The sequence below is a fragment of the Vanellus vanellus genome, assembly GCF_965231255.1.
Source record: "Vanellus vanellus genome assembly, chromosome: 5".
NCBI lineage: Eukaryota > Metazoa > Chordata > Aves > Charadriiformes > Charadriidae > Vanellus > Vanellus vanellus.
In genome coordinates, this window is record NC_138910.1 from 56,350,661 (window position 1) to 56,376,247 (window position 25,587).

The 25,587-nt window shown below is 38.6% G+C and overlaps 2 protein-coding genes across 2 annotated transcripts in view; both read right to left on the minus strand.

Annotated features, from left to right (window-relative positions):
- The window catches only part of ASPM (assembly factor for spindle microtubules), a gene marked incomplete at its 5' end in the record, with an annotated part of 30,485 nt that extends 29,233 nt beyond the window's left edge, over positions 1-1,252 (minus strand). The window contains one exon of the mRNA XM_082483771.1: positions 950-1,252. Coding sequence (XP_082339897.1) covers positions 950-1,252 — 303 coding nt within the window. The remainder of the gene's footprint in view (positions 1-949) is intronic.
- A 5,031-nt stretch (positions 1,253-6,283) lies between these two features.
- On the minus strand, positions 6,284-22,560 carry ZBTB41 (zinc finger and BTB domain containing 41). Its single transcript, XM_082484270.1, has 11 exons — positions 22,467-22,560; positions 20,431-21,666; positions 18,239-18,446; positions 17,448-17,517; positions 14,740-14,887; positions 13,934-14,063; positions 11,206-11,301; positions 10,551-10,657; positions 8,996-9,101; positions 7,886-7,974; positions 6,284-7,108 (listed from the first exon to the last, which is right to left on the minus strand). Exons 2-11 carry the CDS (start codon positions 21,551-21,553, stop codon positions 6,468-6,470), a joined length of 2,718 nt encoding a protein of 905 aa, XP_082340396.1. The 5' UTR covers positions 21,554-21,666; positions 22,467-22,560; the 3' UTR covers positions 6,284-6,467.
- Between the last annotated feature and the right edge of the window lie 3,027 nt (positions 22,561-25,587).

Here is a 25,587-nt window from a genome sequence, read left to right on the forward strand (position 1 = left end):
GTTAATTTTTAGGACCTTAGCTGAATCTAAATACAAGTGTCATTTTTTTAAGTCAAATGACCTGCAAAGATGAGATTTGACACACGTGCACAGTGACCTCTACCGAATCACTTTGGTGCTCTGCTGACATCAACACTGCCAGACCAAAGAATGGTTATACCTCAGGCAAAATCAAAAAGAGTGTGAAAATGACCAATCTCTTGAGCATTTTAATTAGGGGTCCCACATCCTCGGGCAGATGCATTTAATGAAACCATACAAACTAATTCAATATGTGCTTATACAGTAAAGCTGGTCAAGAACAGTTAGTATTCATTAAGTACTACAGGAACTTGCAACTCAAATACTTCAGTGAGACTTCAACCTATTTTTATAAGCGCATCGCTGCAAGAAGTCTCGAGTTTCTTCCTCTCTTGGGCTCTAGAAAGTCTAGATGACCAGGGATACGTTTGTCCAAACCGTCCTTTTAAAAATCGCCGTTGATTTAATTAACCATAGCTTCCATTACCTTGGGAATTGTAAAGATTTATTCCCAGATTAAGCCTGCTTTACTCTCTATTGTATTATTAATTAAAACGCACAACAGTGAATTAGCATCCTCTTCACAACAAGCTCCCTCAGCGTTTTCCCTAAACTAAACGCGTCCTCCAGAGCTTTGAGAAGTGACTTTTTAAACACTTCTTATTCTTCTGGCCCCCGTCTTTAAAGCCACATTCCCACAGAGCAATTAATTTGGGGTGTTTTTTCGCCCTAACGCAGGTGACGCGTGACTTCTCCCCGGCGCAAAGCGATACCGCTCCTCACGCCGGCGGAAGGGCTTTCTCTGCCGCTCAAGGGGGCAGCTGCCCGGGCCCCCTGTCCGCAGGGCACGGCTCGGCGTCCCCTCGCGTGTCACACGCTCACAGACACCCACCACCACCACCACCACTTCCCCCCACACGCCCGGTACCTGCACAGAAAAGCGGCGATGCTCAAGGCTGAAGCCCCTGGCAGAACCCGGGAAGCGGTCGACGACCACCTCGGCATCCTCCGCGTTGGGGTTGTCGATGCCCAGGAGGCGGGTGCGGGAGGCGCCGACACGCAGGCTGCCGAAGCTGAGGAACGGCGGCCGGGAGAAGTGGCTCAGAACCAGCACGGCGGGGCCTTCGTCCGCATCCTCCTCACCCCGCCGCGCGGCCCAGCGCCGCCGCTTAGGACTGGCGGCGGGGCTCTGCTCCCACACCGCCGCTCTGGGGAAGAAAGCGGCGGCCATACCCGAGGCAAAACCCCGCAAGCGGGACGGGCTCTCCACACAGCCGACGCTCCGTCCGTCACCGCACCAACCGCCCGCCCGTTCAAACCCCGCGCGCCAGCCAATCCCCGCGCGGGCCCGCCCTCCGCCCTTTCGCTTCTCCGCCAATCAGCGAAGGACGATTTATTTAAACAGCCCGACCTCGCCGGGGCAGGAGAGAGGCGCCACCGCTCGGTGGCCGACTCGGTTCCGGGGGTCCCCCCCGCCTCCGCGCCCCCGGGACGGGGCAGCGCCATCAAGGCCCCGGGCAGAGGCCTTGACCTCCTCCGCCCGCGGGGCTGGTAGCGGGAGATGGCTTTAGGTTTAGCATTAGATAGTTGGAGTGATGCTTCAAAAAAAAAATTTTTTTTAAAACAAACAAACAAAAAAAAGGATTTTGCAAACCTCCAGGCTAAAAAGCTCTTCCCGTGTTCATAGATAAATAAATAAAATAATCAAGCGAAAGCCAAGTATTTTTCTAAATAAATTTAATTTACAAAATATTTTAAAATAAAGAGTAGAATGAGATGCGCACAGATGTGATGAAAAAAAAAAAGTTTGCCGTGTCTGTTTTATCTGTCATGAGCTTTGGAACTGAAAGACATACAGAATACTGTGTTTCTGTGCTGGGTTTTTTTTTTGTTTTTTTGTTTTTGTTTTTTTTTTTTTTTAAAAAGAAGGGGGGGCAGAAATGAAAACTTAGCACAAGCACCCCTGCAAGAAATCCTGTGAAGCAAGTGATGTTAAGACAAAAGAAACTTTACTTTTCCATAACAAACAAAATTACACATAGGACTGAGTACTTCTACATTTACAGTACGCTTCCTAACTTCTCCTTACAGCAAAGAATTTCCCCTAAAAAGACAACTTTACTTAAAGACTTCCATCTAAAATATCAACCTATACAGATCACATTTAAAACACATTATCTCATATACCAATGACAAAATATTGAGTTTATTTTACCTTATTCTTTCATATAAAAGGACCAACATTTAAAACATGATCAAAATGGTTACTGGGGATTAAAAAAAATTTGCCATTGTTACCTTTATTCCATCAAATCCTTTTAAACCAAAACATTTCTTATGAACCACGAAAAAGATCCTTCCGGGCTTAGGCAAAGTGATTGCCCTGCATTATATTCTGCCAGTGTCGTTCTTCAGTGCATACGATGAAACAACCTGATCACTGTGAGATGGTATCATAGAAAAAGATCACACGTGACAGCAGTGATAAGGACCTACGGATAAATGCACTCAATTTCCCTTCTATTTCAGTCATATGGAGAACATGCAATCTGGATCAGTTATGCATGTAAACTCAATACAGAAAATTTCCCATCTTTTTTACCATTTTCAGGGGAAAAAACCTATTCATCAGTCTTCTCAGTATTCATTCATAATTCTACATTCATGAACTTCTACACAGAAATTATTTTAAATTTAAAAACTCGAGGGTCATTTATTCTTTAGCACTCCACAACACATTTCATGTTCAATGAAGCACGTTACGAGGTGAGTTCTGAATGCTCTTCCACATTTGTTACAAGGGAAATAAGCTCAGCTCTTTGATGATACCAAATAAATCTTTTGCCATTGAGTTCTGGCATGACCCATCTTTAAAAATAACTACCCAAATTATAATCCAGACTAAAGTAGCGCTATATTTTTAAGGAAACCACAGCCTTACAGAAGATATATCATCACCATTACCATTACCATTACTGATGTTCAGCATAAAAAGAACCCATGAGAGCCATACCTCTGTAGGAAAAGTGTCAGTGCTCAAACAGGAAATTCCAATATAAATAAATAAACTGAACATAAAATCCATTTAAAGAATTAAAGGCAGTAACCCAGCCAACAACCAGAAATTTGTTCAGCAAAAAAATACAGAATTGAACGTTTAAACAGAACGAGTGCAGTAAGTTCTCAGAACCACACAGCAGTTTAGAGTACCAACACGGACTCCACTCTCCTCCCCAAAGGTCAGCATGTGGAAAAGACCAACTTTTTGCAATGTGCCTCTGATCATTCTTTAGAAATATTTTTAAGAGACCTGCTTCTTCCTTCTTTGGCAACAAACGGTCAACTGAGTCAATGACTGCCAGATAAAACATAGCCTTTATTGTAAAAGCACGCTCCAGATCAACAGGATGTGCACTCTTCGATGCGAACATAGACATGCTAAAATGGAGGTGCCAGACACCTAAGGAGTTCCAACCCATGCAGCTGTGAGGTGCAGATCTCTGCCCTTCAACTCCAGTCCTCTTAAGAGGAACTGTCCTCCATCAAGCAGAGAGCAGCTCCTTCCACCTACCAAATGAAGTACCAGTCCACAAAAATTTACTCTGCTCATATATGAATTTTAAATAGATGTAAAGCCATAAGAATTATAGCTCATGATATTAAAAAAATAAAAACTATGTATCTAGCACATAATAAGCTTTCCTATTTTCTTTTACTGTCAACTGGCAATGATCCAGCCTGACCAGCAGGTAAAAACATTAACTAGTAGAGTTATCTGCAAATAAAAGAATGCCAAAGAACTAGTAGGTCATTTTTTCCAGGAATGCCTAGTAATTCTGGTCACCCAACCAGAAAAGACAGTGCTCGTTTTTCTGACAAACGAGTCCTTTTATAATCTGTTTCTTGTTGGGCACCCAAAAACATGAAGCCCTTTGGAAGATATTGACCTTAATGTTTTGTGAATAATCAACTGAACTAGAGAAAAAGCGATTATTCAGAATATATATAAAAGGCACAATCATGAAAGAATTTTAAAAAGGACATTATCAAGTAAATATGCTCCAAATTCAATTTTAGTATCTTCCTAGCGTGCCTACCAAACAGACTGGGTTTTAAAAGAAAAAATTAGTTACTAACTATTTTTAAGCCACTGTTTTGTCAAAACCCTACAGTATTTTTCTCTACCGTAGGACAGAAAAGACAAGAAATAACAAAGAGTTAGGCTTTTTAGTCTGAGAACTGCACTGACACCACTGATGTTGGGTTATTTTGAACGGTATAATTACAAATGCTGGAAATCATGGTTCATGTCCACATGCGGTAATATGAATATGATACATACATGTCAACTTGAAAACTACACATAAACTAGTTTTCAAGCCATGGAGTGTAAAGAGGACAGAGACAGTTTTCTTTTGAAAGGAGATGAAGGTGGAGTTCGAAAGCAGGAAGGGTAGTACTTGATAGTGTCCTTTCAGAAGGTGGCATTCAATGGCCTCATTATTGCTGTGTATTTGCTAGTATTCAGCTTCTTACCAGATATATTTACAGCATGTCAGTCTGAACATTCCCAGAGCACAGCTCTAAATTTTCCTTTAGAGATACAAACATAGAACAGTTAACATATGTAGTCCTGTTTTAGAAACTGAACTTTTAAAGTTTAGGACTTCTATTGTGCTTCTTTGGCTAAGTCCTATTTAAATACCAGTAACACTTAAAATTCTATAACTCTGCCACTATTTAACAGCTAACAGAAATCTTTGGTGTGTTTAGGTTAAGAATCCATTAGGGTACAAGCTTCAAAATATGAACATTCAGGCAGCTCTGGCCCCTCTCCTGCAAACTGCACAACACTGAAGTAGATGGGGATTAAAAGAATCTAACACCAAAGTATTTGAATAGGATTTAAAATGATCCGTGCCATTTAGAGTTTATAGAACGGGGATGATAAACGAGCTTTTCACCACAGATCACTTGTGCTCAGGTCACTGGATAAATTTAACAGTTACAATAATACGCATATGTCCAGTTTCCCATTTTAAACTTTAAGATAATAATTTAAGAATCGGGAAAACTGGGGAAAATTTTGCCTTAACACATAGTTCTTGTGAGGAATAATTAAGATCATAAAATTACTTCAGAGACTTTCTTTGGCATAATATTCACCAAACAAACACAGAATAATTATTTTTAAAGTAGGCGTAAAATAGAAAGCTTGATGAGGTTAAATTATACTAGATTTCATGGTGAATTACACTAGACTTGTAGTTCAAAATGGTTCTTTTGGAAAAAACCCTTATGTCTAGTAAAGGAAAAGCTAAAAATAATTAAAGACATAAAATACTCTCAAGACTTTGACTTCGTTTTATAAACACAGTACAAGAAAGTGAGAAACAAAACAATTTCATTAGCAACTCACAAGAGATTTATAACTACTGATTATTTCTTTTTTAAATAGAAGTTGAGTACTGTTCTGGAAATGATAGCCTTTAAATTTCTTCTCTATCACAGATAACCTGAAAATGGGCATGCTAATGTGGGACCCTGTTATAACTTATGCTCTAACAAGGATAAACCACACCAATCCTTTATGACTGTTCATAGATTAAAATGACCTTGCAAATACTCCCATTTCATTCAAAGTTAGAGTGTGGGGCACACTTTAAAAGACAAACAAGATTGAAAAAGCAAGAAAAAAATGCATATTAAAATGATACAGGACTAGCTGTAGAAAATTAGACAATACCATTGTCTAGATTTTCCTACATCATTCATTATTAGAGATCAAGGAAGAAATAAGAGGCCAAATTTAGGCAACCTAGTTATACTCAGGGGCATCACCAAACACCCTGTTTAGTGTCTTCATAAAATATCTGAATCACTTTTCAGAAGAATCTAGTTCCTGTGTCCATTGGCTAGGCTTCACAGTCCGGCAGACTTTAAAACCCTCCAAAATGCCTGAGGGTTCAAGTAAAATTATATTTTAATTTCTATACGAAACATAATTCAAAGTTTGTGTTTTACATCCCTGCCTGCCCTTACAACTTTTAATGAATTTGACATAGTCCTTATTCTTCCAGAATGCTTTCTATTACACTTAAAACATTAACTCAAAGTGAGATGCAGAAAGGCAATTTTTTTTAAAAAATAACAGCCAGATATGTAATTACATTTTTCAGCCACTATCCTTAAAAGATATCTCAGAGCATAATTTTTAAAAGACCATCTATAAGATTTTTAAAAACTCTTAAAATCACAAGAAACACTCTTTCAGTATGCATCAAAATGTGCCTAAATGTTCAAATATTATGTAAACAAACCTGATTTTCCAAAACTACGCAGAAGACTCATGAGTCCAAATAAAATATAAAATATAAATCTTAATTGCCATATCAGCCTTCTGTTGGCTAACGGCTTAGTAAATTAGGTGGAATGTTATGGTCTGATCATGAATGTTCATTGTTTGAAATATTCTGTACAGGAGGAGCTGTATCTAGCCCCAGTAAAGTTCCAAGATATGACTGGTCTCTAGGATCCAACATTTGCTCAGGCCTTACAGGATGAACAATATTTGCAGGTTGTGGAGTTAGAGTGTATTTCTCTAGAAATGATAGATCCGTTGCTCGTTGATAATCTGTCTGCTCAGGTTGTGGAGGAAGAATGCCATGTGACTGAGTAGGATGCTGTACTAGATCAGCTTGAGGATCAGGCATTTGAACTGGTACCAGAGTTACAGGCACACATACTTCTGTAGATACATTCTGTAGCAAAGTTTTGGCTTCTGATTGATATGCTTTGGACTGTTCCACGTATTCTTTAGCCTCAGTTTGGTAAACTTTGTCATCAGAGGTGTACTGCACTGGTAAGGAGACTAGCTTTTCCTCTGAAGATGTCAATGCCTCTTCTGCAGCCTTTGATCCATGAACGTGATCGATATGATATTTCAGCTTGTCTTTTCTTTTAAATGTTGCATTGCAGTGCTGGCAATTAAAAGGTCGAGCATCTGAATGAATAACCATGTGTTTTGTCAACGTCTTCTTAATTCTAAAAGACTGATTACAAATTTGACATTTGTAGGGTTTCTCGCCTGTAAAGACAGAGAAGTAACAATTAGTTATTCTGGAGTAACACCACGTCACACATAAATATGCAAATACACACATGGATTATGGCACAGAGACCTAGTATAAAAGAATTTTACTGAAAACAAAGAACATATGTTTAGTATCAACTTTGGAATCAAAGGAGCCATTAGAAGTTTGTTTAGAAGTTATACTAGCATACCCTTCTCCTTACATACAATTCTCTCAATACTTGGGATTTGTCAGGTACACATGAAGACAATCTGAATATACACCAAATAAAAAAGAACAGTCTTTAAATTGTTATGATACTGGTATTAAATGAGCTTAATTTGTACTTCTATACATTTCAAAAGGACAATGATGTTCCTAAACATAAGGCAGGAAAAACAAAGTCAAACATAAAATGACATAAACCTTTCTAAAGGGATTTCAAATCCTTGCTTAGATTACCACTTGAAATGTAGTATTCTCTGGACCACAAAAACGATTAGAAGGTCTGGGTAAATTTGGCAAGAGCATCCACCAGTCAACTAACGGAAGAGGTGCAGAGAGCATACGATGAACCTGTGTTGAGGATTATCAGTATTTAAACTGATACATTCAGAAGGTAGTATTCAGGAATGACCAACACATGAGAAAGGAAAGGTCTTGCTGCTTCCTGCTACTCTTGCCCTGAATGCTCAACAACCATAATGAATTAAATAATTCCATCAATGTTCACGCATAAAAATACATTCCTACGTGTTTTGTGGTTTTGTTTGGGTTTATTTTATTTTTACCTGAATGTGTCCTAAAATGCATTTCCAAACTTGATTTCCCTTTAAAAACTTTCTTACAGACTTCACACTGGTGAAACGTTGCTTTATATCTTTAAAGAAAAGACATTTTATGTTAGATACATTTTTTTTAAACTAATTAACAATAAAGCTATGTGCACAGTCTTTCCTGAAACCTTTACCTGCAAAATAGCTGAATATCAAAGTTTCCAAATTTCCTCACTTATATTCCTATTTCCTGGCTTCCATATAACAATAAGGTCAATTAGATTCTTTTTGATATTCAGTCTTATTCTCTGCTGCGATTGGCACTTAGTATTCAAAGAGCAGAAGCCACTAAGACTTCTTTTCTGACCCCAAAAATATCCTTAAGTAACATTTTTTGGCCAACATCCACAACAGGCTTTTACTTTGACAGAATTACACCATAAAAAAAGTACTAGGAGTGGTTTAGGCTATTGACTACCAAGAAAAAACAAAGAGAATAAGCAGACAATGTACTATACTTTCAACATAGACACATCTATAATGGGTTCTACGCAATGCTAATGAGTACAAGCAATTAAAACACCATTTGAAAAACAACTAAGTCTCAGTTTATTTGAAAATCTGTGCAAGGCTTTTTTTTGGAGCTCAAGAATTTAAAAACCCTCTTGCATTTTATTTAAAGACATAACTTGGGTTTCAAAGTTTTTACCTCCTTTCAGAGCCACTAATCTGCTACCAGCTTCTAAAATACCTAAGTGTGCGATAGTTTTCACAGTGCTTCAATGATGTCTAATAATTCAGTCTTAACTAGTCTGCAATGACAATATTACAGCAAATCATCAGTTTAGAACAACATTGAGACAGCTACTGACAAACTAAAATTTGATCCTTTTAATGTTTTTATTTTATTTACTTAATTATGCTACAAAGAATACATCTTGCTTAAATTGTGAATGCAATTTTCTGACATCCACTTCAAACCATAATAACGATATCTCTATCAAGACTAAGGTAATGGGCATAACAAACACACAAACTACTAGAATTCTGCACGAACATGCAAGTCCCAACCAAACCAGTTACAGTACAGAAGTATTTACACAGCTATAAAAACTCCACACTTACTTCTGCCAAACTTTTTCTCCTAGATGCACACTTTTATAATGAACAGTAAGGTGATCTCTACGACCAAAACACTTTCCACATTCCTCACACTGATGTGCTTTTTCACCTACAAGGGCAAAATTCAATACATTTTGGTTAAATCTTCTGGAACTTATTAAATGTCTAAGAGCTGTAATTGTAAGACATACAGTAGATTCATGTTCGCAAAGTCCAGCCAATCAAGCTCTTCCATACCTTACTCTGAGAAGGATTCTCTTGTTATCAAAGAACAAAATTCAGGAAGTAAGTTGGTTCTATCAGAGTGAGGATTTTTCCCACTTGTTATATGTGACTATTACTGACTGTTTGTCATTTTTACAGAGAAATTCACGTTCATGAGTTAAGGGACACTTCCCCAAACAACTGCTACATGAGAGGTACAAATGAATGACAGGGAATCTACTCCCTCCATTATCACCTGAAGTGTGGTATCTTCAATAATTCAGGGGCTTGAAAAGAGAAGCTTATTTAAACATATCAATTATTTTCAGCTACTAGTTTTTAGAACTTAAAATTACATCACAGTATTTATCTATTTAATTATCCTGATTTACATAGTTACCTTTTTCTTTTATGCTGCTGTTTAAAAGTATCTTGATTCTTTTTAGTCATCTTGAGATCTTCCACAAAGTGGCAGAATATTTCTTCTCATGTAAGTAGGAGGAGTGTGGACAGTCAAAGAATGTAACTTTCTAGAGGGGGGGAAAGCAAATAGAGTAGAAAAGAGGATTTTTTTTTTTTGTACTTGAGTTTTCAAAGATTTCTTTATTTTATAGCAGACATTATGATTGCAAACACCAAAAAAGAAGCTGTCCTTCACAATAAAGGCTGAGGAAGTTCAGACTCTGATCACTTTCATATTTTCATGCTGCCTAGAAGGTATTTTGCCTCCTAGAGGGCCACATTCCCTTTGGATCTTTTTCTGAAAATGAAGAAGTCCCTAGTGAATTTTTGCTCTTCCTATACCTTTTTTGCTCTCAGTGCAACAGAAAGATATTTTTTCTTCCTCCTGATCATCCCCATCTCGCTGTTCTCAGGGCCAACTCCCACCACTTTCCTTCTTTCCCATAAGAGAGACTTCAGAAACACCTCTTAGATGTTCTTACATTAAAGTGATCAGTGTACAAACTTGGACAGAAACTGACAGCTTCTTTTGTGTTGAGGTAATGATGTTTCACACAATTGCTATTAAAAAAAAGAAATCTGAACTCATTTAAAAAATCCTCCTTTTTCACTTTTGCTTTTTTTTTTAATTATTATTTTTAAAGCAATTCATTGTTACATGTTTTTGACTGTCCCTCGGCTTTCTATGGTAACATGGAGGAAACACTTGGCTTTTAAACCTTGAAAACATTTAAGATTAACCCTATTTTAGTAGACCTTAAAAACAGTGAGAGGAACTTTTATCAGGCCTAAAACATTGCATGTAATGAAAAAAACAATCCATAATTAATTTTTTATTTAATCTTATTTTTAAATGGTAATTTCAAAGCCAATTTACAAAGAAAATGCCTACCTGAGTGTATTTTTTTGTGTTTTGTCAGATGGTCATGTCGAATAAATGTTTTCCCACATTCTTCACATTCATATCTCTTGTCATCATGGTGGACTCTTAGATGAAGTCTGTATATTTATAGTCATAAATATAACCATAAAATACAGGTTTTTAAAAATACAATTTTGTTAAAATGCAATTTTTTTAACATAATCTGTACTGCTAATTCAATGCAAAATACCAGAAAACAGTCTCTTTAATGCTTCACATAGGAATTAACTTTCAGTTGAGGTATGCTTAAACTGCTCTTAGAAAGCAAGAGAGAACAGAGCTAAACTCTCATATCTGACATCAATTTATCAGGATATTTTAGTCCTCCACTGTTTTTCTCTTTGAATAACAAAGATATAAAAGGTTTAGATGTGCAAAACAGCCAACTTCGATATAAGATTTGTATGGGATTCTGTCTGTTTAAACAACTAACATCTTGTATTAAAAATTAAATGACTTCTCACAGGTTATTAATATATTTTCAATATTTAAGCATGTTTAAAGCATTTACTAATGCTCTCAGAGTTGGAATAAATCAAAACACATACAGTATGAAGAATTTTGTTGATGACATGAACACATATATGTCACTAAGTGAGACAGCTTATTTAATAAAAATCTGTACCTGTAAGAGCTTCCATGACGAAAACTCTGCCCACAAATACTACAAAGATGAGGCTTCTCTCCACTGTGAATTCTCAGATGTTCTTTCAAAGTCGTTCTGTTTAACAAAGGCAGTAAAATTTAATTTTAAGCAATATCACTGCCCCTTTAAAGTGTAACAGACTAGCAATTTCTCAATTTCTTTAACTCTGATGGATCACAATATATCCAAATAACTGCATCAATTTATTCAGATACACACACTTATACTTATTCAAAGGCAGTATGGCAACCTATCCGCTATTTACTGAACCAGCTGGGTCTAGAGATAATATAAGCAAAGAAACAAAACACTGTCCCAACATACCTTTGGACAACATACATTAAAGAAAACATCATTTTTGACACTATTTTAAATGTAATGATTTCCTTGTTACTATATGTATAAAGACAGAGCTTTAAAGTCAGACTTGAAGGAAGTCTAGATCATGGATGTTAATTTAACCTAACTCAGCACACAACTTATTTAAATACATATATATTTATACGCACATACATACACATACATAGAATCATAGAATCATCTAGGTTGGAAGGGACCTTTAAGATCATCAAGTCGAACCATGAACCTAACACTGCCAAACCCACTACTAAACCATGAACCTAACTCTGCCAAAACCACTACTCTAAACCATGTCCCTAAGCACCATGTCTACCTATCTTTTAAATACCCCCAGGGATGGCGATTCCACCACTTCCCTGGGCAGCCTGTTCCAATGCTCGATAACCCTTTTGGTGACTAAATTTTTCCTAATATCCAATCTAAATGTCCCCTGGTGCAACTTGAGGCCATTTCCTCTTGTCCTGTTGCTTGTTACTTGGGAGAAGTGGCCAACCACCTCGCTAAAACCTCCTTTTAAGTAGCTGTAGAGACCAATAAGGTCTCCCCTCAGCCTTCTTTTCTTCAGGCTAAACAACCCCAGTTCCCTCAGCCAATCCTCATAAGACTGTGCTCTAAACACGTTACCAGCTTTGTTGCCCTTCTGTGGGCACGCTCCAGAATCTGAATGTGTTTCTTGTAGTGAGGCGCCCAAAACTGAAGATAGTACGCGACATGGGGCCTCAACAATGCCAAGTACAGGGTGATGATCACTTCCCTAGTCCCGCTTAACACACTATTCCTGATACAAGCCAGGATGCTGTTGGCCGCCTTGGCCACCTGGGCACACTGCTGGCTCTTATTCAGCCAGCTGTCGACCAACACCCCCAGATCCTTTTCTGCCGGGCAGCTTTCCAGCCACTCTTCCCCAAGCCCGTAGCACTGCATGGGGTTGTTGTGACCCGAGTGCAAGACTTGGCACTTGGCCTTGTTGAACCTCATATGACTGGCCTTGGCCCATCGATCCAGCCTGTCCAGATGGCTCTATGTACGTCCACTTTTACTATCACCTTTTCAATGTAAAAAAAAAAAAAAAAAAAAAAAAAGTGCATGCCGGTGAAAATTCCTCTTAAGCAAAGGAATCAGACAATAAAGTTTACTGTATACACTGCTTTTAAACAAAAAATTTATCTTTTCTAATGAGAGCAACAACATTTAAATATTCAACTGCCTTACATAACGTTAATGAAACTTGAAGTGTATAAACACATTGGCTTTTTTTAAACAGAAATTCTTCTTGCAGTTCAAAGTGACCTCTATAGAAATGAAAGACTATCTGTGCTTTATAGCTTGTTTGATTGTTTGATTACTATTTCATTATTGCATCAGTACATTTTCTTTTAACATGTGCATACCCTATTCACCAAACTACTAAAAAATACACACCACCAACAAAACCCATTAGGGACAAATCTTCCTCTTACAATACTTCCAGGGGTCTTTGCCAGTCATTGGAAAACAAATTAAACATACTGCAGTACACAAACTCAGATCTTTTCATATTCCCCAAATAGAACATAACTAGAATCTTAGTCACAGTTATTGAGATGAAGCTGTACTCTGTCAAAAAAAAAAAAAAAAAGGCTTATTGTTTCAAAACCTAAACATAAATCACCATTTGGAAAACTTACAAGATCTCCTTTATAGAGCAGTGCAAGGCACCTGCAAAGAAGCCATGTTAACAACTATTTAAAATTCATATTTCATCCCCTCATATGTCTAGAATAGAAATGCAGGGGGGGAATCTTATTTCTACAGCTTTCCCATGCTCTTATTCTATATACTAGAATTTATGAGCCAACTTTTAGAGCTTCTACTTTTCAGAGTGCTGAATTAACTTTTTTTTTTCTCCATGTAGAGAAGCAGCAGCAAAGGTTGTACAGATTATTCTATCTTCCATGAAACTGTGTTTGTAGATGTCCAATTTCTTCTTAGTGATTCTCATCAGTGTTTCTCATCTTCCTGTCCTCATCAGTGTATTTACCAAAATATCTATGGCAGAAAACTCTTTCCCAAACAAATGCAAGATGTTCTTACACAACACAGGAATCCTAAGTAATATGAACTAGAGGTACGACTTTCTTAATATAGTTCCACCTCATAACTAATTACCTACAGTTACCAGCCTTAATTTTAGAGGTCATCAGACAATCACGTTACCTGTGGCCCTGACTCTACCTTTTAATACACTAGCCCTCTGAAATGGTCACGTTTATGTTAAAAACTCAAAGCGAAAGCATTCAGAATCAAACAAAGCACACTAAATATTTCTCTGATCTGCTGAAGTTCAAGTAGTCATGCAACTCCTTACCGTTCCCTAACAGATTTTCCACAAATGAAACATGTCCATTTTCTCTTTCCTCCATGAGTACATTCTATATGGCGTTTCAGATTTCCTGTATCATTAAATTGGCGGCCACAAATATCACAAGGAAAAGGCCCTACAAAGAGACAGACACACATAGTATTATTAACTGTCAGTTAAACCAAACAAGATGCACAGACTGATTACTTGTGAAAAACCCTCATCAATTTACAAAGCAAAAGTTTTGTCTAACAAATGATTACTCATTAGTACAGTCGGCATACTATAATTAGACTTTGTGCACTTTCTGCTAGATTAAGTTACTTCTAATACGTGGTATTTTGACGAGTTTCATGACTGTGAAGCAAAAATTTAGAATTAATAGTCAAAAGTTATTAAGCCCAGTTATACTGTTTGAAAACACAAATTCCTATTACTATCACCAATCTAGTTCCTACCCTGCAGAAATAATTAGTAGTCATAAAAAAGTCTTTGGAATACTTCAGGAAAAATCTGACTCCATAGTTGAGAATCAATTTCATGCAAAAAAATTTTAAAACAAAACTAACCTTAATTCTTCTTCCCCGCCAAAATTTTGCATTTATTTAGGTACCATACAATTTCTCAAAAAGACAGCTGAACAGAAAATAAAAACGCAAACAACAACAACAAAAAAAAGCCCACAAAAACCAACTTCCCCACAAAACTGGAAAAGGAGGTGGGCTGGAAACCAGACTGATTAGGACATACAATGGTGGAGGAAGGTTTTACTTTAAATCTATTGTTTACATGTCAGAAGGAGGTTTCTATACCGAGATGGAATTTTTCTTGATGTTTCAGTCTTGCAAATCGGGATTTAAAGTGCTCTTCACAGTAGGTACACTTAAAGGGTTTATCCTGAGAGTGAAGGATCATATGCTCTTCTAAATGAGGTCTTCGAGTGAAAGATTTCTTACAAATCTAAAATGATAATAAACACTGTCAAAAATACATCAGTTATAACCAGAATTTTTTCCTATTCATAAACTCTAACAGTTTAGTTCATCTCCTCTGTGCAGCAACATAAGATTAAACATGTATTATTCAAAAGTGTACTCTATCCCAACTTGTAAAGCCTTACCGTCAACATCAAAAATATCTGCGTTCTACATAAACCCTAGTAGATTGCACTATATAAATTAGGATGCCAATCCATGGCATCCTAAATCAAACTACTGGCAACTTCTGCATACAGTTTTATGTCCCGCCCCCCCTTCTTTCTACTGACTCCAGCTCTTACCAGACTCTTTTCCTAGGGTGTTTCAACACAGTAACTCAGCAGAAAATAACCCGATGGAAAAAAAGCAAATAGTTTGGCTTGGTTTTGGACGTTGAGACAGCTCGGTTGGACTGTGGTAAAAGCTGTTGTGGTATAAGCTACTGTAGAACTACAGTTCCTTTATTTCCTCTGGGAAATTCTCTGACAGCATGTATTAAAGAGAAAATGCCAATATCAACAAAGAAATATAACTCAAAATATATTTTAGAGATACAGAACTTCACAATGTTAAAATTATGTGAACTTTTTAGTACTGTTTTCAGATTAATCAAAACCTAAATGTACAAGAATTAGTAATAGTTATTAAAGCAAGCATGCAGTTCCATTACAGATTTGAACCCACAGCTCAAATTTAGGCATTTAAACTAGGTATTTCAATTTAACATCAGGGTCCTATGGTTTAATATGCATCAACACGGTGCTCACTGACTTCACTGTGAAACTACCACCATTGTTTGTAACAGCTGAATTTAGTACTACCTAACTCCCATTCGTTAAATTGTGCAGTTTCTCAGAGCACACTTCAGTAACACTCTTTAGCCTCAAAAAATAAGCAAATAAGCAACTTTATTTGTTTAAAAACTCATTAATGTTAAACATAAGTGTAAGAAAATCCCATACCTGTAAAAAGTATAATAGCCACCTTGCTTTTCTTTACTATTAATACTCTACTGTTCCTTTGAATTTGCTCATACTCCTCAAGGATTAAAGTATGGTCACCAAATCCTCGTGTTCACACATGGACTACAGCATAAACCAACCACCTGAAGAAATCCTGCAGCTTACATCTGTGGCACCTCAGCCCTCAGAACACACTAAACAACCTAAAAACAAAGTCACAGCTCCTAAGGGTTTTGCTCATTGTCCAACTTCTATAGAAGCTAGAATTCTACCCCTGCTTTCAATTCAAGTCCATTTCCAATGCACATGAGCAGTCCAAATTTAAAAATTTCTACCTAACATAAATTCAAAATTTTCAAGAAAAAAAAAAAACAAAACACCACAAAGTAGAGTTATCAAATCATTCATCTAGTAAATGTACTTTCCAAGAAATAAACTTCAATGTTGCACGATAGATTCTCACTACTAAAATGTTTCTTATCTAGTAAAAAACAGAATCTGTAATGTGTTCACACAACATAACTGCATCTGGAAGATAACACTCTTTGGTCAACCATGTAATATCTCCAACCACAGTACCATCACTAGCAGATGAACGCTACAAATTCCTACAGTTGATGTCTCCCAACCTCCCGCTCTATTTTTGTAAGTGAAAGTTCATAAACAAAGCAAGATTAGTAATTATGTTACGGCACCTAACGTTACAGACATATAGGGGCATATAGCAGTTTGCATAAACAAAACAGCTGCCCTGAAACAAAAAAGTAAACTAATTCCCTTAAAAAAAAAAAAAACACAACAATATTTGAAATATTAAAACATTATTTAGCAGCAGACAGATAGAGAATGGAAGTTCCTTAAACTCCTTTTTACAGTAGGTATACTTTCACACATATAACTCTTCTGGGGAAAATTCAAGGAAAGAATCCTATCATTTTACAAACAGAGATAAATTTAGTACAAATCTACAGTTCTGTTGATGTGCATATGCAGCTAAACTGGACTCCATATTACTGGACGCTTTTAAGATTCAGCTGGACAGGGTGCCGGGCCATCTTGTCTAGACTGTCCTTTTGCCAAGAAAGGTTGGATCAGATGATCCTCGAGCACCCTTCCAACCTGGTATTCTACGATTCTATGATAAATGAAAAAATGTTTAATATTTAACAACTATTTTCCTCAGTATTGAGAGAGCCTTCAAAACAATGTATTCTTTGTGGTCCGTGTTTGATATGCAAAATTAACGGGAGAGCAAATATTCTGTTTTTAAAGTATTCATAACACACAAGTCTAATAACCTGTGAATTGATGCATTTTAACAACAGTAATAGCTAATCACATGAAAAATAGTGCCTTCAACTATTTTAAAATTCAATTTGGCATTATCTACTTGGTCACAAGCTGTACATACAGAATAAAGTTCAGTCTTTAAATTGGGAGATAAAGAGGAATTTTATACCATCACTCACAAAGCTTACTGAGATGTCACAGAAACACATACCATATTTTCACTTAAGTGTGCAATCACAAAACAACATACTATCTATATGAAAAAAACAAAAGTACTGAAGTATTACTTACATCACATTTCCAACCTTCACTCTTTGTCTTCTTGATAGAAAGGAATTCTTGTACATTCTCTGGATGAAACCTAGGAGAAAGACAGAAGTTAAAAGCAGTTATAACCTTCTAAGATGACCATCACCCAAATACTAAATATCCATTTCTAAACTTTGTCATGAAAGCTGATGACCAAACCAGCAGAACTGATAATAAAACAATTCTAAAGGCACAAGTAACTGGCAAGCAGTGTGGACAACAGACTCCTGTAGAATCTCATATGACAACTGCTAAGACAGAGGACAGTTTCAATTATAATGCTTTACGGGTATTTACGATAAAAGAGAAAAAAAGCAGTATGTAAATAATAATACCTTTTAATTAGACCTGTCATAAACAAATTATTCACCTAAAAGAATCTGCATGGAAATGGTTTATCCATTCTATTATCACCAACAGGATAGCATCAACATCTAAATCCAAATAAGATATATTATTCTTCCTCCAAATTAAAAGCAATACCGGTAATTATTAAGATTGTTGTGTTCTGGCTATCATTCTAAAATTTATAGTAAAAAACTGTGGCAGAACTCCCACAGAACCGCTACTGCTATTTAGTCAGTCCCTATGCACTCCTTATGGCGGGTTAGTTGATACTGCTAATCCCCATGTCCTTTGAGAAGGTACTTATTTGAAAAAAACAGTTATAGAAATAATGCAGAATATGCTGTATGCATACATACATTTATGTTGGCTTTTGAACTTAAAAAAAAAATTCTTCAGAAATGAGAGACAAATTTGCTCATACTTGCCTCTTCACGTGCTTTGCTAAAGTCTTTTTGCTTGCATGCAGCTTATTGCAATAGGGACATTTGTGTTCCTTTTTATGAAAGTCAGTATCACTGGAGTGTTTCTTTCTGTGTACTGTCAGGTTGGACTTCGTTGAATAGCGCTGATGACATATATCACATTCAAAAGGCTTCTCACCCGTGTGCACACGTGTATGGCTCTCATATTTACCTATACAACAACACAAACAATTTGTTAGCATAAACCGTAACAGGTATCACCTACAATATACACATTTAGGGTTTATTCTATAATCTCTCTCAAATGTGGTCAAGATCTACATACATTCCACACGCATCTAAAGATTTCTACTGATTTACACCACTGAAAACTGCACAGTAATCACATAGGCACTTGATCCAAGGTTCATTCACACACTTCTATCTTGACTATTTTTAAGATGTAGAGTAAAAATAAAAGGGCTCTGTATTACTTAAATCTGTGCAAGGGTTATGAGTCCCTCCTGTTCAAACCTACAGCACGCACTGTTCTTAAGTACTGAAAATTATACTAGTACTCTTTCGTTACACCGATTGTGAAGAACCTTTTCAGAACAGAGAACACCTTTGCAATAAACTGGTGTTTTTAAGGTACTTTCCAGTAACAAAACACTGAATAAACAATACAGACCCTTACAAATGATCTATATGTGGGACTCAAGATATTACCATAAACAAAAATACTACTCTCCCATTTCTTTCACATCATTGGTATTCCCTCTTCTGTTTACCAGTTTTCTTCTGAGGACAGAATTCAGTCCTCCACCAAGGACCTACATACCTAAAGTCAACAGCAGGCTCTCTGCTTTGTATTAGATTTTTTTTTTTCTCTGTAGAATATGCATTGTACTTCTAGGGGTTAGATAAAGGAATAAAAAAGTACTATAGCTCATAAATTTAAAATACAAGTCAATTGTCTACAGCAATACAAGCTTATGAAAAAATACTGTATGCATCACCTGTTTTAATGCTATTTCTCATGTACTTTTTGAGCACAAAACTAGAATTCTAAGTCATGAAAGTGCAAAGAAAAAAGTGCTTCCAGTGTGTGTGAAACTAAAATGTATCATTACAACCGTAAATACTCACAAGCCACTTATTTCTGCACAGTAGCCCTTCAATATTAATAACAAAGCTCTCAAATTCAGAAAAAAAATCCTATGTGGCATTGCACATACAGTTAAGTCCCATAATTTTGATGTTAAATAGCTTCTGTGATACAATTTGTAACCTTGGAAAATTCATTTCACCTCAGCAAGCTAAGCACACTGAGTAGGAATTAATACAAACACCAGCCCCACTCCATTTTGATAAACTCCTAAAATTTCAAAATGATGGAAGATACAATGCATCTGTTCTAAGAACACCAAAAAATGCTTAATACTACGAGGAACTGTTTCCTTCCTAATTCGCATGATTGAAAGGAAGTCAAAACCTTATGTGACCATAATTCAATATTCATTCCAGCTGAAAGAACACCAGAATTCTGGAATACAGTACTAATTTACTTTTAATGTGGGAAAGGAAGACATAAAAGCTGGAATTTTTACTCTTCTGATATCCTGAGTAACAGATTTGACTGTAACATAAACAATCCTAACAGAACAGATTAAGTTGATGATATATTACTTGGGTGTTAACTACAGACCAGAAAAATCAAGCTAGAAGTCAGTGTGACCAGATCATAAGCATCTACACATCCTGTACAATAGAAGAATTTCAGACTGTTTGACAATGGTGCTATTTTACTTCAGCAATAATGACAGCTTTGTTTCTTAAAATTAATTTGGCAGAAAATACAGTACAAGTTTCAGACTTTGTGCAATTTATCGTTTCATATCTTGCTGTATTTCCCTCCTTTTTCAATGCTGCTTTTACATACCACGCTAACAACCAGAATCCAGAGCAGTGAAAGAGAAATAAATTTAGCATTTGCAGATTTTTCAAATAATGCACTCAGTTCATTTATTGAAACTGTTTAGCACCACAGACATAACAACTTAATACGTTCAGAAAAATGAGCACCATACTGGATCAGGGAGACAGAAATTCTGATCTTCATTCTCTAGGACAGAGAAAAAGGCTCACTTTATTTCCCATACAAATAGCGCCACCACATGGTAAAAAGGAAAGAGAGCAACCTAACTTGCTCTTACCTATTCGATCAAATTTTTTGTCACACTTGGGACACTGCAGTAGTTTTTTGCTACTGCTTTGAATGATGACTGGAGCTAAGCCTTCAGGAATATTTCCCATTGAATCAACTGCCTCAGAACTCTCTTCAGTATCATTCTGTTCTTTTTCACTTTGTTCTTCCGAGTCCGAATCTTCACCTGACATTTCCTCTTCCTGACCTTCTTCATCAGCATTGCATTCACTTTCACTATCTTCAAATTCGCTTCTGTCAGATGTTTCCTTGTCAGAACTGACTTTTTCCAAATTGCTGTCAGAGGCCTCCCCACTTTCATTGTCACTGTTATCAAATTTAGCTGGACATTTACGGTTTCTCATAGAACGTCTAGTGGAAAAGTCGGCCTTCTCAACCATTTTTAACCCATGTTTTCTTTCCAGCGAAAGGGATCTGTGGGCTTTAGCCAAATGATTTTCTAAGGACTTCTTGTAACAGAAACTTCGACCACAAAAAGTGCACTGATGGCTATTTAATAGTTTACCTGTCAGTTCATTGAGTGTTTCTACTGGTGCAGATGCATCAGTTACCACATCAGTCTGTATGTTAGAAACACTTTCATTATTTAGTAACTTCACTGCATCTATGATATCTAAAAATTTTGCTGCTTCCAGCACTAACGGAATTTCATTTTTATATACAAAAAACTCAGAGGTGTAAAGGAACTCAAGCAAATGCTGAAAGACAGAATGAGTTACATGATCTAACGTGACAACATCGGTGCTTGGATTTTTGCTCAAACAAGCATGAAAATAACTACTCCCAACAGCCACTACAACTTTGTGAGCACTAAATTCTTTTCCTTCTACAATTATGAGTAAATCACAAAACGACGGATGTTTCTGTCTATCGTCATTTAAGTATTTCAGTAGATTTTTGTTATACTGCAATGAGCTTAGGAGCTTTCTTTGTTCTGATGACGGTGAAAGTTCTTGGGAAGATTCAAGCTGATCTGCAGGAGCTATTTCTGCAGACTTTGAGACAATTTCTTGTGCACAGTCTACTACAAGAATCTGTTCTGAAGTATCTTTCTCGTGGCCAAGATGAACCTTTTCGTTTAGATTTGCAGCGAGCCGTCTCCTTTTCTTCATTGCAGAAGTGCGACTTTAAAATCAGGAGCTTCATAGGTGATTGGTAAAAAAATCTTGTGAAGACTTGGTTCTGCTCCAGACCTTGAGAAAATACCTAACAGTAATTTCATAATCTGCAAAAGAATTTTGATAAAAATTACTCTTAGCACTCAACCCTAACTTCCTTTTTTAATTAATGCTTTCTGCATTTTACTTTTAGTTTTATCTACCCAGTATACCTTAAGCTTTTATTAAATTGTTAAAATCTCATCATTTCCCATTCCAGACCACAGCATAACACTACTTGGAGCAAGTGCACAGACACTGCCTATTATTAGACCTAAAGAGGCAGCTGGGGCTGGTTTTGCTCGGCTTCTAGACACATATAGCCTGTGAAATACTCCGAGACGGGCGTACACCGTTGTTGTTATTATTATTAGCCCGAGGCACATTCACTTTCCTTTTAACCCCAACACGGCAAGCCAACCCTTCTGCTTTTCCCGCCGGGCGCCCGTCCCGTCGGACGGGTCCGGAGAACCTCCCGGTGCCTGTCAGGTCGGCGGGGCTGACCGCGCCGCCCGCCGCGGGCCCCTCCCCGTGCCTGTCACCGCCAAATGTCAAGCCCGCGGCCGGGCTCCCGCCTCCCTCGGCCCGGCCAGCGGACGGTGCCTTTGTCCCCACGCCAGCAGGTCCGCCGCGGAGCCGAGGGCCGGCGGAGGGACGCCGGCGGAGGGACCCCTGCGGCACCGAGCTCGGGGGCAAAGAAGGCGCCCCGGGCCCGCCCCCCTCATCGGGGCGGCTGCGAGGGTCCTGTTCCCCCCCTCCCCGCGTTCCTCCCCTCCCGGCCCTGCCGAGCGGGACATAAAATGGCCGCGCCCGCCCCACACGGCCCGTCGTCGCCTCTCCGCAGCCCCGGCGGGGCGGTCTCACGCACCTGCGCGGCGCCGGGCGCTCCCCGGGGCCCGCTCGGCCGTTAAACGCCGCTGCACTCCGCGGGCCCAACCGCTTCCGCCGCTTCCGGGTCCCGGCGCCGCGCGCAGCCTCGCTCCGCGCGCCGGCGTGAGGAGGTGACGGCGTCTGCTTCTGAGCATGCGCAGTGCGCGGCCGCCCCCGCCGGCGGGGCGGGCTGGGCCGGGGTCTCTCCGGGGGGGTAGGTCGGGGTGCGTGCCGTCCCACTCGGCCCTACCGCGGGCCCCTCGGCATGTCCCGATCATCTCCTGCTCCTCAGCCGTCGGGTCGCTACCGCCAGGGCCGGCGGGGGCAGGGTGGGCGGTGGCGGCCTGCGGGGTGGCGCCAGCACATCGCCGCGAGCGGGAACCAGCGCGCGGCTGCTAGGGGGGGTGCCGGTGGTGTTCGTGACGGGCGTTCCTGAGCGCCCGGCACCTCCGGCCTCCGTGGAGGATCAGGGCGGGCAGAGAGGCCGAGTCTGTTTGGTGTGGCCGCGGCGGGACAGCCTTCGGCGGCCCGGCCTGGGGCAGGTGGCCGGGGCCCCGCACCGCCAGTACGCACGCCTAAACTCACTTCGGTGTTCAAAGGTGCTGCGTAAAAAGCGAGGAATGTTGTGCTTAAACAACAGTCCATTGCAAATAATTCAGAATTTCCAAGCTGCCATGAGTTTTCCTCAATAATACTATTCTGCATTTGTCTTACACTTTTTAGGACTAGTCTTAGGAGGAACGACTGAGCGAACTGGGGTTGTTTAGCCTGGAGGAGGCTGAGGGGAGATCTTGGCATCCTCTAAAGTACCTGAAAGGAGGTTGGAGAGCGATGGGGGCTGACCTCCCTGGTGACAAGTGATAGGACAAGAGGAAATGGGTTCGAGTTATGTCAGACGAGGTTTAGATTGAAACATTTTTTCACTGAAAGGGTTATTAAACATTGGAACAGGCTACCCAGGGAGGTGGTGGATTCGCCATCTGCAGAGGTGTTTAAAAAAAGGGTAGATGTGGTACTTAGGGACATGGTTTAGAAGTGGTTTTTGTCAGGGTTGGTTAATGGTTGGACTTGATCTTAAAGGTCCCTTCCAACCTCAGCGATTCTATGATTCTATTTTGAAGGACTTTGTGTACATGTTTTGCAAAAATTTCCAATTTTTGTGCTTTCTGAATGGCAAAAAGCCGGCAAACCCAACGGCTCAGGAGAATATCCACTTGGGGGTGCAGTTCATCAGCATATCAGAAGACATTCGTCCTTCTATAAATTGTATTTTTAGCTTTCCAAAGATAACTAATTGCTGGTGACAACATGATGCTGAAAACGAGTTTGTTTTTCTGAGAACTTTAAAGAGGAACTATAATGTTAACGCAGGATTAAACTGAATTCCACAGCATGTGTTCTCTATTTTTGAGTATAATTTGTGAATTGATACTGGTTGTCACTTAGCGTAATAAACACTGCATGACTTTGATGTGTTGCATTTTCCAATAAAAATACTGAAAATTCTCAAAGCATTTCTTACCTCCTGATTGTTGCTATACTGTCACAATTTTCACTATGAGGGTGGTGAGACGCTGGAACAGGTTGCCCAGGGAAGTTGTGGATGCCCCATCCCTGGAAGTGTTCGAGGCCAGGCTGGATGCAGCTTTGAGCAACCTGGTCTAGTAGGAGGTGTCCCTGTCCATGGCAAGGAGTTGGAACTAGATGATCTTCAAGGTCCTCTTCAACCTAAACCGTTCTATGATTCTGTGAAAAACATTTAGCCAGGTAACTGGCTTCTTGGGTCTCAGTGATTCCGTAGTAAATATCTTCAGGTTGGAAGTATAAAGCTACGTGCTCTACAAGTTTTCATGAGTGAAATAAGGAAAATGCAACCTTGATGAGAATTTTGCCAGCTAGGGTAACCAAGATAGGAAACTGTTCCATGGAACAGGCCTAAGACTTGTTTTGTTCTCATTGTACTATAGTGGGATTCAGGTTTTTCAGTCTGTAACTACTAGATTGCCGTGGACCAGAATTTTCCATACCTGTTCCCTGGCATGGAAAAATTCAGGCAGTTATTCCGCATACCTATTTTTTTTCTAAGCTTTTCTATTTCTGCATATGCTTGGGAGATACTTCAAATGCAGGAAGTTGAATTGCTAGTAGAAGCCATCTATTCCCATTTAAAACAAACTTAATGCCCGTCCTTAGGTGTAAAAGTGAAGAATTATGGCCAAAAATATTCTGGGCATAATTACTTCCATCACCGGAACTGAGAGCTGGCATCCAGTCTCCCCACAAAATAGGTAGAATCTGTACCTTTACATTACAGCATGGACTTTGGCCCAGTCGTAATTTTCTTCCCATTGCACTTTAAGAAGTAAATTCAGTGTCTTCGACCCTGTCATTTGTTTCTTCTGTGTTGCTGGATTTGTTGGTTGTTTTTTTTCCTCTAGGTAACTACCTGGTTTGTTACTTCTTTGTTGCTGATATTATTTACTCTGTGTTGAGTACTATAGGGGTTCTTGGCAGTCTACAAAGCGCCTACATCTGTCTTAATTGCCAAAGTCTACAAGTTCATCAAGCAGTTTGACTTAGCACAAGCCTAGGTAACACTTTTTCTCTTTTGCTTTTTTATGTTCCATGAAGGATTTAGTTCAAAGAAAAATTATACAATGCTAAGTGATCCATTACCATGGCTGGCGTTGCTACAATAATTATGCTCTGGAAACAAAATGTCCTTGAACTCTCAGGTCATTATGGTTCTTTCAGCATTAATTCTTTTATAGTTAAAGTGGTACAGGCAAAATTTAACTCTATTAATCCTTTCTGTTCCAATGCTTATTCATGCTAAATTTTCTTGCCAGTTAATAGAATATCTGTCACATAGATAAAAAGGCTGACTTTTACATTAATTAGAGACAGCATCAATCAAAGAATAAGTACTTGCTCACCTATGTGAGACTGTACATAATTTGCAAATGCAACTCTTTAGATTTATCCAAGAAAATAGTATATTTATCAAATAAATATTCTTGAAATTTTAGAAATTAAGAAGTAGCTTTATGCAAGAGGGTTTGGTGCTGGAGGGAGGTGGTTTCATCTTGAAATACTTGTTTTCCAGCTCAAAAATCTTC